Raw genomic sequence first — 14,041 nt, 5'->3', positions numbered from 1 at the left:
TCAAGCATAGTGGTGGCTGCATCATGTTGCGCAGGAGGCTGAAGAAATTCGGCTTGTCACCAAAAGCACTCACAAACTTCTACAGAGGCACAATCGAGAGCATCCTGGCGGGCTGTATCACCGCCTGGTACGGCAACTGCTCCGCCCTCAACCGTAAGGCTCTCCAGAGGGTAGTGAGGTCTGCACAACGCATCATCGGGGGCAAACTACCTGCCCTCCAGGACACCTACACCACCCGATGTTACAGGAAGGCCATAAAGATCATCAAGGACATCTACCACCCGAGCCACTGCCTGTTCACCCCGCTATCATCCAGAAGGCGAGGTCAGTACAGGTGCATCAAAGCTGGGACCGAGAGACTGAAAAACAGCTTCTATCTCAAGGCCATCAGACTGTTAAACAGCCACCACTAACATTGAGTGGCTGCTGCCTACACACTGACACTGGCTCAACTCCAGCCACTTTATTAATGGGAATTGATGGGAAATGTTGTAAATATATCACTAGCCACTTTAAACAATGCTACCTTACTTACCCTACATTATTCATCTCATATGCATACCTATATTCTGTACTCTATATCATCGACTGCATCCTTATGTAATACATGTATCACTAGCCACTTTAACTATGCCACTTTGTTTACATATTCATCTCACATGTACATACTGTACTCGATACCATCTACTGTATCTTGCCTATGCTGCTCTGTGCCATCACTCACTCATATATCCTTATGTACAAATTCTTTATCCCCTTACACTGTGTATAAGACAGTAGATTAGGAATTGTTTGTTAGATTACTTGTTGGTTATTACTGCATTGTCGGAACTAGAAGCACAAGCATTTCGCTACACTCGCATTAACATCTGCTAACCATGTGTATGTGACAAATAAAATTTGATTTTGATTTTATTTGATGTTATGGGTATGCTTGTAATCGTTAAGGACTGGGGAGTTTATCAGGATAAAAAATAAACGGATTGGAGCTAAGCACAGGAAAAATCCTAGAGGAAAACCTGATTAAGTCTGCTTTCCACCAGACACTGGGAGAATTCATCTTTCTACAGGACAGTAACCTAAAACACAAGGTCGAATCTACACTGGAGTTGCATACCAAGAAGACTGAATGTTTCTGAGTGACCAAGTCACCATTTTGACTTTAATCTACTTGACAATCTGTGGCAAGACCTGAAAATTGTTGTCTAGCAATGACTAAGAACCAATTTGACAGCTTGAAGAATTTTGAAAACAATTCAGGTGTGGAAAGCTCTTAGAGACTTACTCAAAAAGACTCACAGGTACAATCACTGCCAAAGGTGATTCTAGCATGTATTGAACTCAAGGGTGTGAATACTTATGTAAATTGATTATGTCCGTTTCATTTTCAATACATATGCAGACATTTCTAAAAACATGTTTTCACTGTCATTATGGGGTATTGTGTCAATCTGAATTCAGGCTGTAACGCATTAAAATGTGGAATAAGTCAAGGGGTATTAATACTTTTTGAAGGCACCGTAGATAACAATAACCTAACAAATTACATCAACTTTAAAAGCCCAGTATCATGCAAGCCATTTTAGCATGCTAAAGGTGCCGCGCAGATGTGCAAAATCAGGAACAACGCGCCAAGCTGGGCACAGTGCGCAATTTTTTAAAATATTTTTTTTCTTTTACCCCTTTTTCTCCCCAATTTCGTGGTATCCAATTGTTTTAGTAGCTACTATCTTGTCTCATCGCTACAACTCCCGTACGGGCTCGGGAGAGACTAAGGTTGAAAGTCATGCGTCCTCAGATACACAACCCAACCAAGCCGCACTGCTTCTTAACACAGCGCACATCCAACCCGGAAGCCAGCCGCACCAATGTGTCGGAGGAAACACCGTGCACCTGGCCACCTTGGTTAGCACGCACTGCGCCCGGCCTGCCACAGGAGTCGCTGGTGTGCGATGAGAAAAGGATATCCCTACCGGCCAAACCCTCCCTAACCCGGACGACGCTAGGCCAATTGTGCGTCGCCCCCCGGACCTACTGGTCGCGGCTGGTTATGACGGAGCCTGGGCGCGAACCCAGAGTCTTTGAGGGCACAGCTGGCGCTGCAGTACAGCGCCCTTAACTACCACTGATATAGGGTTGTTCGGGAAATGTAAAATTACTTGTGAATCAGTGACTGTCAAAATAGTTACATACTTATTTTGACACTAAAGAAGAGGAAGCATCAGTTGTCACAATAGAGGAGGTATTTTCAGAAGGTAGAAAGAAAGCAACATGAGTAGAAACAAAATGTGGATTGTTAATTTTAATGGCATCGGACCGAGGCTCTGCATCTGTCCTCGTGCTCCTAGACCTTAGTGCTGCTTTTGATACCATCGATCACCACATTCTTTTGGAGAGATTGGAAACCCAAATTGGTCTACACGGACAAGTTCTGGCCTGGTTTAGATCTTATCTGTCAGAAAGATGTCAGTTTGTCTCTGTGAATGTTTTGTCCTCTGACAAATCAACTGTAAATTTCGGTGTTCCTCAAGGTTCCATTTTAGGACCACTATTGTTTTCACTATATATTTTACCTCTTGGGGATGTTATTCGAAAGCATAATGTTAACTTTCACTGCTATGCGGATGACACACAGCTGTACATTTCAATGAAACATGGTGAAGCCCCAAAATTGCCCTTGCTAGAAGCATGTGTTTCAGACATAAGGAAGTGGATGGCTGCAAACGTTCTACTTTTAAACTCGGACAAAACAGAGATGCTTGTTCTAAGTCCCAAGAAACAAAGAGATCTTCTGTTGAATCTGACAATTAATCTTAATGGTTGTACAGTCGTCTCAAATAAAACTGTGAAGGACCTCGGCGTTACTCTGGACCCTGATCTCTCTTTTGAAGAACATATCAAGACCATTTCAAGGACAGCTTTTTTCCATCTACGTAACATTGCAAAAATCTGAAACTTTCTGTCCAAAACTGACGCAGAAAAATTAATCCATGCTTTTGTCACTTCTAGGTTAGACTACTGCAATGCTCTACTTTCCGGCTACCCGGATAAAGCACTAAATAAACTTCAGTTAGTGCTAAATACGGCTGATAGAATCCTGACTAGAACCAAAAAAATTGATCATATTACTCCAGTGCTAGCCTCCCTACACTGGCTTCCTGTCAAAGCAAGGGCTGATTTCAATGTTTTACTGCTAACCTACAAAGCATTACATGGGCTTGCTCCTACCTATCTCTCTGATTTGGTCCTGCCGTACATACCTACACGTACGCTACGGTCACAAGACGCAGGCCTCCTAATTGTCCCTAGAATTTCTAAGCAAACAGCTGGAGGCAGGGCTTTCTCCTATAGAGCTCCATTTTTATGGAACGGTCTGCCTACCCATGTCAGAGACGCAAACTCGGTCTCAACCTTTAAGTCTTTACTGAAGACTCATCTCTTCAGTGGGTCATATGATTGAGTGTAGTCTAGCCCAGGAGTGGGAACGTGAACGGAAAGGCTCTGGAGCAACGAACCACCCTTGCTGTCTCTGCCTGGCCGGTTCTCCTCTTTCCACTGGGATTCTCTGCCTCTAACCCTATTACAGGGACTGAGTCACTGGCTTACTGGGGCTCTCTCATGCCGTCCCTGGAGGGGGTGCGTCACCTGAGTGGGTTGATTCACTGATGTGGTCATCCTGTCTGGGTTGGCACCCCCCCTTGGGTGGAGATCTTTGCGGGCTATACTCAGCTTTGTCTCAGGATGGTAAGTTGGTGGTTTAAGATATCCCTCTAGTGGTGTGGGGGCTGTGCTTTGGCAAAGTGGGTGGGGTTATATCCTTCCTGTTTGGCCCTGTCCGGGGGTGTCCTCGGATGGGGCCACAGTGTCTCCTGACCCCTCCTGTCTCAGCCTCCAGTATTTATGCTGCAGTAGTTTATGTGTCGGGGGGCTGGGGTCAGTTTGTTATATCTGGAGTACTTCTCCTGTCCAATTCGGTGTCCTGTGTGAATCTAAGTGTGCGTTCTCTAATTCTCTCCTTCTCTCTCTCGGAGGACCTGAGCCCTAGGACCATGCCCCACAGGACTACCTGATATGATGACTCCTTGCTGTCCCCAGTCCACCTGGCCGTGCTGCTGCTCCAGTTTCAACTTTTCTGCCTTATTATTATTCAACCATGCTGGTCATTTATGAACATTTGAACATCTTGGCCATGTTCTGTTATAATCTCTACCCGGCACAGCCAGAAGAGGACTGGCCACCCCACATAGCCTGGTTCCTCTCTAGGTTTCTTCCTAGGTTTTGGCCTTTCTAGTGAGTTTTTCCTAACCACCGTGCTTCTACACCTGCATTGCTTGCTGTTTGGGGTTTTAGGCTGGGTTTCTGTACTTTGAGATATCAGCTGATGTACGAAGGGCTATATAAATAAATTTGATTTTGTGGATCGATTCGTAACATTTGAATACATTTTCTGACTGTTGCATGCTACATTTGGATCAGTTTGGGGTCCGCGGACCGATGCAGTCGTGTCTTCAACATTTGAATTGGGGAACGATGTGTATCAGTGCATTGTTTACGTCCTTACGATAAAGGCACCAGTCAGATAAAAACGTAATAGCATTCCATAACAGAATCAACAGGCACCATTCCACTGAGCTTTCACATACCTACCATTATGGCTGCATGTAAAGGAAATGTATTCACCAAAAGCCTGGCGACTGTTGTATAATTTAACCAGAGAGGGTTGTGGGTCGCAGTGAAAAGCCTTTGCTCAGCATCTGCAGCAGAATATTATTACCGGCTTAAACAGTGACCTCACTTCCCTCTAAACACATCTGGGTCATTCCACCAACTCGGTGCCTTTTGAGAAGTGCAACTTGGTCAAAAAAACATTTGATTTCATCTAATTGTAACAGTTTTGGACATGTAGGACAAAACTAATAAGACCAACTACAATCCATTATAATCTCATTGATGCCTGGCGAGCACATAATCCTAAAACAGTACACTTTCTACTTAAACAGGCATATATCATTTCACAAATCGATTTCTGACACCTCTATTTCCTTTAATCAAGAAAATGGCTGACCACTTCAAATGTCAGAATTTCCTAAAAGAGCAACAACATGGTGTTTTAACGTTTCATTACTACAATATCCTACATTCTGTGATCAATTTGAAATTGAAATCAATGAATTCATAACAGTCAATAAAAATGTTGATGACCCCCGGATGTTATGGGATGCCAAAGGTTTTATTGAAAATAATGCAACTGCATTTGCTCCCGAGTGGCGCAGTAGTCTAAGGCACTGCATCTCAGTGCTAGAGGTGTCCCTACAGACCCTGGTTCTATTCCAGGCTGTATCACAACTGTCCATGATTGGGAGTCCCATAGGACGGCGCACAATCGGCCCAGCGTGGTCCAGGTTAGGGTTTGGCCGTTGTAGCCAATCATTGTAAATAAGAATTTGTTCTTAACTGACTTGCCTAGTTAAATAAAGGTAAAAAAGAAATTGTGCATCTGAGTTGAATAAATCACAATTAAAGAAGATATCAGAATTGGAAACGTTAACTGCGTTCTGAACAAACACTCATCAGACCAGGTAGCTATTACTCTTTCCAAAGTCAAGACAGAACTTAAGTTATTGATAAGACAGAGAGCAGAGTTTGCCATCCATCAAATTAGACTCAACCATTACTTCCATAGTAATTGTCCCAGTTGTTTATTGGCCATCAAGATATCCAGTAATGTTCAATTAGCTGACATAGCGGAATTACAATCAGAACCCAAAATAATCAAACATTCTCCCGCTTCTATAAAGAGCTGTACACCTCTGATTGTAAATCCACACCATACCAGACTAAGCCCTTTCTAAAATAATTAAGAAATCCACTTTTCTCAACAGAGAAAGCAACCTCGCTGGGAGCCCAAATCTTTCTTAATGAACTCAAAAGGGCATTGTAGCATGAATAAATGCAAATCACCTGGTCCATTTACATTTTTGGAGCCAATTATGTCCACTATTGCGCGAAAGGATTAACACAGCCATTCACAAAGGTTAATTTGGGAGAGATATGAATACAGCACTAGATTTCCCTTTTATTAAAAAAGGTAAGGATGCCACCCAGTGTTATCACTCTCACTCCTGATCTTGGATAAACAAATATTAAACTGTTTCCCAAAATGTTGTTTGTTTCGAGACTTACTTACCAAAATTGGTCCACACGGACCAAAGCAGTTTTGTTAAAAAACATCTACTCTTGGATAACTTCTGTCCATTATTACCCATCTTAAATATGGTCTCTCCTACTGCCCTGGAAAGGGGTGGTCTTCACTGATATATCCCTTAAACAATGCAGTTCTATTATTGCTCACCTACTTTCTATTTGGGGCAAAATTGAAAAACAATGTAACTATAGGAATCAAAATGGCATGCCCAATATTTCACAATAATGCCTTGCGATCTGGAGGGCGGCCTTTTGCATAACCCCAATGGTCCAAAGGTAGAATCAGTACCTTTGCAGATATCATGGACAGTAATGGTTTGAGAACATTATAGGATTTGAAAGACACATTACAAGCAACTCCTTTTTTTCTATATTTACCATTTAAGTCAGCTATGCTGGATATGGAGTTCCTTGGGAAACCCAACTATCGAACCATCCAATGATAGAATTTATAAATAAATTATCTGGCTTCCCGAAAGGACTGATCTCTAAATTATATAAACAACTTTTGGAAAGCTCAATCTGGGCTAGCCATAAAAAAGTATGATCCACAGAAAATGGAAAAAAATTCAACTTGGCTTCCCGTAAAAGGAACCATCAACTTGTACATTTTAAGTTTGTTCACAAACTTTAAAACACTAAGGAAACACTTTACGATGAAATTGGCCCCAACTCTCAACTGTTCACTGTGTCCCTTAAATCAGGTAGGCACATTCCTTCATATGATGGGCTGAGTTGCATCCAAAGAACACCATACCTACTGTGAAGCATGGGGGTGGAAACATCATGCTTTGGGGCTGTTTTTCTGCAAAGGGACCAGGACGACTGATCCGTGTAAAGGAAAGAATGAATGGGGCCATGTATCATGAGATTTTGAGTGAAAACCTTCCTCCATCAGCAAAGGCATTGAAGTTGAAACGTGGCTGGGTCTTTCAGCATGACAATGATCCCAAACACACCGCCCGGGCAACGAAGGAGTGGCTTCGTAAGAAGCATTTCAAGGTCCTGGAGTGGCCTAGCCAGTCTCCAGATCTCAACCCCATTGAAAATCTTTGGAGGGAGTTGAAAGTCCATGTTGCCCAGCAACAGCCCCAAAACATCACTGCTCTAGAGGAGATCTGCATGGAGGAATGGGCCAAAATACCAGCAACACAGTGTGTTAAAACCTTGTGAAGACTTACAGAAAACATTTGACCTCTGTCATTGCCAACAAAGGGTATATAACAAAGTATTGAGATAAACTTTTGTTATTGACCAAATACTTATTTTCCACCGCAATTTGCAAATGAATTCATTAAAAATCCTACAATGTGATTTTCTGGATTTCCCCCCCCTCATTTTGTCTGTCATAGTTGAAGTGTACCTATGATGAAAATTACAGGCCTCTCTGACTAAATACTTTTTTGCCCCACTGTATATGAAACTGCAGTTGAAGGATATTTACCCTCACTACATCTATCCAAGTCGTTTCTATTTGCGTCATTAGTGAGGCAGTTACTTAGCTACAACAAGATGAAATACAGAAATGCATTCTGGGAATAAAAAAAGTATGTTCACCAAAGTGATGAATGCAATAATTGTGATGTCTTATGAAAAACAAACCTTATTATAAAAAATGTAAAAAGCACAAGGTAAATCAAAATCTTAACCCATTGGGGAAATGAGCATGTCTAATTCAAGGTATGGTAGCTTATCAGAATGTAGAGATGACAGGGAAAGTAAAAATCCTGGAGGATTCATGCTGTGCTTCAAGAAAAGGAGCACTTTGGGGGAAGACAACCAGACAACACAATGCTATCAGCTGCAGAGCCAGAGTAGAGATTGATTGACGGACGTGTGACAAGCAGGCTAATCCTCTGATTACTCAGTCTGTTAATCAACATTAAACACAGTATGTGGACGTCCCATCCCGTGCATGCTGCTGTGGGTCAGTGAGAGGTGGTGAGAGAGATGGAGGCATAACAGCTTACCTGTGAACATGGCTTTGAAGTAGTCGCTGGAGGAGGCCATCATGGCGCGATGCACTGGGAAGGCTTCGTCTCCGTCCCCCGCCACCAGCGTGACATCACACAGTAATCCCTCTAGCCTCAGCTGGTCAAATCCCTGGGAGGGGGAGAGAGAGAAAGAGGAGAGACCAGCCTGTTAGAGAGCTGCTCTTTGAGGCCTCCTGAGTGGCGCAGCGGTCTAAGGCACATAGGGGAGGGTTTGTCCAGATGGGACTTCCTTGTCCCATCACACTCTAGCGATTCCTTGTGGCGGGCCGGGCGACGACAAGCTGACTTCGGTCGCCAGCTGGATGATGTTTCCTCCAACACATTGGTGCAGCTGGCTTCCGGAAGCAGTGCGGTTTGGCAGGGTCGTGTTTCGGAGGACGCATGGTTCTTGACCTTCACCTCTCCCGAGTCCATATGGGAGTTGCAGAGATGGGACAAGACTGCAAACTACCAATTGGCTTCCCACGAAATTGGGGAGAAAAGAAAAGAAAGCTGCTCTGTGTACTGTGTGGAGAGACCACGTCTGTCCTGAACCAGATTGGTATAAGGCCTGCCTTTTTCTAATGATCCAACAAGCTTTCAAATCATAACAACTTTGAATTTAGCTCAGTGATAGTTGCTGTTAAACTCTGAAAATGTTCAGCCACGGACAGTTGGTAGCAAGCCGACAGCTGTCAATCGATAGAGAAACCTTGCAGCGACGACAGAGATTGGCACAATCTTATTTTCTGACTTGAGCAATGTGTTGAATCACACGTGTACACCCACCCAGTACTGTGTTCCTAAAAGAAAAAAATCAACACTCTTCAACAGCAGGTATAAAAACTATTCCACCAGTTAAAAGGCTATTACACTGTTGAATCGGGACATTAGAAGCACTCTGCCTAACAACACGTCCACACAACACACCTCCATCATACTAACAGGTTGTGGAGTACAAACAGTGTGAACAGGTCACACATTGATGAGTCCAGTAGCTTTCTGCCAGCTCCTGCCTGGCAGCCCCCATCTCTGTGACGACCTTCACGTGTGGACAGAGACTGGCATGGACCAAGCAGGCCAGGCAGGGCACGGAGCCTGACTCACTGGTGCTGATGCTTCATCAAACAGCTGGAGCCCAACACGCTGAGCCACTGTCTGTCTGCACTGAAGGAGTCACTACCATCGCTCTATCATCCCCTTCAAAATTACAGCTAACTAGCCGACATAAATAATAAGGGATTCCATATCCATTTCAATTGTCATCACATTTTCTTTTTATCATATGCAGAAGACATCTCGTTCTATGCGTGCGATGAAAAAAGTAGGCCATTTCAAGTAGAGGGAACAACAGTCATCTCCATTATTTTAATCCAACTTCATGAAAGATATCCGTTTGACAACTCTTTGTCGAGAACATAACAGTTTTCAATGTTCTTAGAACATAATTCCCTTCTTCCACAGTGAATCAATTGAATAATTCACTGATCATTTTCCTCAATAAATGCAGCGGATAGGTTTGAAAGACAAGTCTTATCTCTTAGACAGCTTGCACACACGACCCTGATTTATGTGCTTTGCCCTCCACGCGCATCGCATTCTGACTTTAGATGTGCCAGTGGTTAGAGTGGGAGAGACCTTGATTTTTATAAGATTTGTTGGTTTTTAAACAGGATAGTGAAGGCTAAACCCTGATGTGCTTATAACAAGTTTGACATTAGTTGTAAAAATTCCATAATGTTAGGTAGAGCAAAGGAAGAAATGTGTGCAGTGCTTGAAGATTGCAAGTGTGAAGGAGAAACGACGTGTGATTAAGAGTTGCACACAATTGCCTAGAAGAGATTGTTTGAGACAGACGCGCATGATTGGTGCTGCACATTGTTGAAGATCTGCACAGGAACAACTTTTCTGTGTTTTAAAACAGAATTTTGAACAGACTGAAACAAAACCAGGGTAATTTGTGTAATTTTTTTGTTGTGTTCAGAAATGTCTAGATATTTATTGAGTTGGGTAAAGGCATCTTTGTCTGGCAAAGTTTCAGACGCCATACAGACATATTCAGGTCCATAATTATCACGAGCCAAAACAACTGCATAACAAAATATGCATAAAAACTACTGAGATATATTATATGCAAATTATTTTATACTAATACAATTGCTCAGAGAAAGCGATTTTGTCTAACAAGCAATTTAAAAAATCTAAAAAAGATAGGGGTGACAATAATTTTGACCCCCATCTTCATTACTCTAGCACCCTTCCATTGCGAGGAGAATGTCCTCTTCAAACCACAGGTTTCAATGGGGTTCAAAGTCTGGACACAGAGATGCATTTTTTGTTGTTGTCAATTAACCATTTCTTTGTGGATTTTGATGTGCGCTTGGGGTTGTTGTCTTGCTGGAAGATACACTTGCGGCCAAGTGTCAGCCTCCTGGTTATCTTTGCAAACTACTTTAATTACCTTTTCATTGGCAAGATAAGCAAACTTAGGGATGACATGCCAGCAACAAACGCTGACACTACACAAGTATATCGGACCAAATTATGAATGACAAGAATTGTACTTTTGAATTCCGTAAAGTCGGCGTGGAAGAGGCAAAAAAATTAAGGTCTATCAACAATGACAAGCCACCAGGGTCTGACAATCTGGATGGAAAATGACTGAGGATAATAGTAGACGATATTGCCACTCCTATTTGCCACATCTTCAATTGAAGCCTACAAGAGAGCGTGTGCCCTCAGGCCTGGAGGGAAGCTAAAGTCATTCCACTACCCAAGAATAGTAAAGAACCCTTTACTGGTTCAAATAGCCAACCAATCAACCTGTTACCAACCCTTAGTAAACGCATATGAAAGAATTGTGTTTTAATGCAATGCTATTTCACAGTAACAGAATTTCAGCATGCTTATAGGGAAAGACACTCAAAAAGCACAGCACTTACACCAATGACTGACGATTGGCTGAGAGAAATTGATGTTTTGGCTTTTACCCCCTGCTATAATGTGGATAAAGAGTTACTTGTCTAACAGAACACAGAGGGTGTTCTTTAATGGAAGCCTCTTAAATATAATCCAGTTCGAATCAGGAATTCCCCAGGTAGCTGTTTAGGCCCTTTGCATTTTTTACATTTTTACTAACGACAAGCCAGAGTGTCTATGTATGCGGATGACTCAACACTATACACGTCAACTACTACAGCGACTGAAGTGACTGCAACACTCAACCAAGAGGTGCAGTTAGTTTCAGAGTGGGTGGCAAGGAATAAGTTAGCCCTGAATATTTCTAAAACTAAAAGCATTGTATTTGGGACAAAACACTCACTAAACACTAAACCTCAACTAAATCTTGCAATAAATAACGTGGAAATTGAGCAAGTTGAGACAACTAAACTGCTTGGAGTAACCCTAGATTGTAAACTGTCATGGTGAAAACATATTGATGCACTAGTAGCTAAGATGGGGAGAAGTCTGTCAATAATAAAGCAATAATAACACTATCAACAAGGCAGTTCCTACAGGCCCTAGTTTTGTCACATGTTGACTACTGTTCAGTAGTGTGGCCAGGTGCCACAAAAAAAAGGAAAATTGCACAGCTGGCCCTTGGATGTACACAGAGAGCTAATATTAATAATCTCTCCTGGCTGAAAGTGGAGGCGAGTGATTTCATCACTACTTTTATTTATGAGAAGTATTGACATGTTGAATGCACCGAGCTGTCTGTCTTAACTACTGGCACACAGATTGGACACCCATGCATACCCCACAAGACATGCCACAAGAGGTCTCTTCACAGTCCAGAACAGGCTATGGGAGGCGCACAGTACTACATAGTACATCAAGTAACTCATGCCAGCAGTAAAAAAAAACACCTTATGGAACAGCGGGGACTGTGAGGCAACACAAACATTGGCACACACACATGCACACACACACAGATTTAGTACTGGAGTAGGGGCCTGAGGGCACACAGTATGTTGTGAAATATGTGAATGTATTGTAATGTTTTTAAAAAAGTATAAACTGCTTTAATTTTGCTGAACCCCAGGCAGAGTAATAGGGATCCATAATAAATACAAATTCAGGTAGAATTGTATGAATTTTTCTTATTGTTTTATCGGAAAATGGATTTAAACATTAAGACATTCTTCCCATAAAAGTTGGACAAATCTCTCATCATTAACTTTACCGAGTAACTGGACATTTTAGCCAAAAACCTGGTTGCCTCTGCCAGGAGGCTGACACTTGGCCGCAAGTGGATCTTCCAGCAAGACAATAGCCCCAAGCATTAAAAATAAACATTTTGCAATGGCCATCTCAGTCTTCAGACGTGAACACCATTGCAAACCTGTGGTTTGAATTGAAGAGGGCAGACCATAAGAGGAGACAAATGATATCATGGATCTAGAAAGATTTTGTATGGAGGAATGGTCTGAGATCCCTCCCAATCTCATAAAACATTTTAGAAAAAGGTGCCAATAATTTTGACCCCTCTCTTTGAGATTTTGTTTTATTACTTGTTAATAAAATCTTTTTCACTGAGCAATTGTAATAGTATAAAATAATAATATATCTATAATGTACAACTCAGTATTTTAATTACTTTATTCAGTCTTTTTTGCTAATCTTTATAAAAGGCTGACAATATTTATGGACCTGCCTGTATAGCTATCATTTCAATCAATCACAGGACCTCTGAAGGCATATTAAAATGACCCTGGCATATTTCATTAGGGCCTTTAAGAGGTTCATCAATCTGTCCATCCTTCCCAGCAGCACCATCTCTCAGTCTCTCTCCACTACTACTCACCTGAAGGACCACTGAGCTGTGCGTGTTGCTCGTAAAGAAGCGAGTGTTTCCGGTTTTTGAAGCCTGTAGGTGGGCAGAGATGCCCATGTCACCACACCCCTGCGACACTTTCATGTGAGGGTCGTCGTCCTCCACGAGGGATCTTTAGGGGAGGCAGAGGGAGGGGGAAAAAAGGGAGAGAGGGAAAGGGACGTTTAGCTTACAATCATGCAGTACAAGCATGGATTTACATTAAAATCAACTCATTGAGTGTGGTTTGTATGCAGATTCACGAGCCTACATGATGAGAGAATGTTGAGATTTTCCTGATAATTCATGCACAGCGGCTGAGGAAAGGGGTTTTAGGAAAAAAGGTCAATAGATACACAGCACAACAAGGGGAGAGCTTAGTTAAGACATTTGCGTTCTCCTAATCAGGCATAGAACATGATTTAAAATGTCTACATTAACACCAAACAATACACAAGGATGCTCACACACACCTGAAAATGGTGCTTATATCCAGGGATGTAAGGACAGGCAGTCACGCTACAAGGCAAAGGTAACTACGAGCTAAGAGTAAACATCCCCAGCCTGGTCCCTCCCTGCAGCAGACCTCGCCAGCTTTATTGTTGTTGATGGCAAGTTCTCAAAGTGCTATAGCTAGGCTATTGTAAAAATATATATATGGATCGTTTTTTAAATTATTTATTTAACTAGTAGGCAAGTCAGTTAAGAACAAATTCTTATTAACAATGACAGCCTATGTATAGGTTCATTATCATTTCTACATACTTTAGATTTGGTTTTAAGTTTAAGTTTACACTAAAAGCATTTTTCCCCTCTCGAAAATGTGTATGATATATATACACACACACACACACACATACACATTATCATTCAAAAGTTTGGACAAACCTACACAAGGGTTTTTCTTTATTTTTACTATTTTCTACATTGTAGAATAATAGTGAAGACATCAAAACTATGAAGTAAAAAAAAGAAGTGTTAAACAAATCAAAATATATTTTATATTTGAGATTCTTCAAAGTAGCCACCCTTTGCCTTGATGACAGCT

The 14,041-nt window shown here is 41.9% G+C and overlaps 1 protein-coding gene across 5 annotated transcripts in view; it reads right to left on the bottom strand.

Annotated features, from left to right (window-relative positions):
• The window catches only part of LOC135550386 (kelch-like protein 13), a 91,120-nt gene that overhangs the window by 21,722 nt on the left and 55,357 nt on the right, over window positions 1-14,041 (bottom strand). For 4 of the 5 annotated variants that reach the window (XM_064981130.1, XM_064981131.1, XM_064981134.1 and 1 more), the window contains 2 exons: window positions 12,985-13,126; window positions 8,175-8,307 (listed from right to left, as the gene is read on the bottom strand). In XM_064981130.1, the coding sequence (XP_064837202.1) occupies window positions 8,175-8,307; window positions 12,985-13,126 (275 nt within the window). Of the gene's footprint in view, window positions 1-8,174; window positions 8,308-12,984; window positions 13,127-13,466; window positions 13,513-14,041 lie in introns of those variants that run through there. The other variant, XM_064981132.1, reaches the window with a different exon arrangement.

The sequence above is a fragment of the Oncorhynchus masou genome, chromosome 12 (genome assembly GCF_036934945.1).
Source record: "Oncorhynchus masou masou isolate Uvic2021 chromosome 12, UVic_Omas_1.1, whole genome shotgun sequence".
In the NCBI taxonomy this organism is placed as follows: domain Eukaryota; kingdom Metazoa; phylum Chordata; class Actinopteri; order Salmoniformes; family Salmonidae; genus Oncorhynchus; species Oncorhynchus masou.
This window is presented reverse-complemented; position numbering and strand designations above follow the sequence as displayed.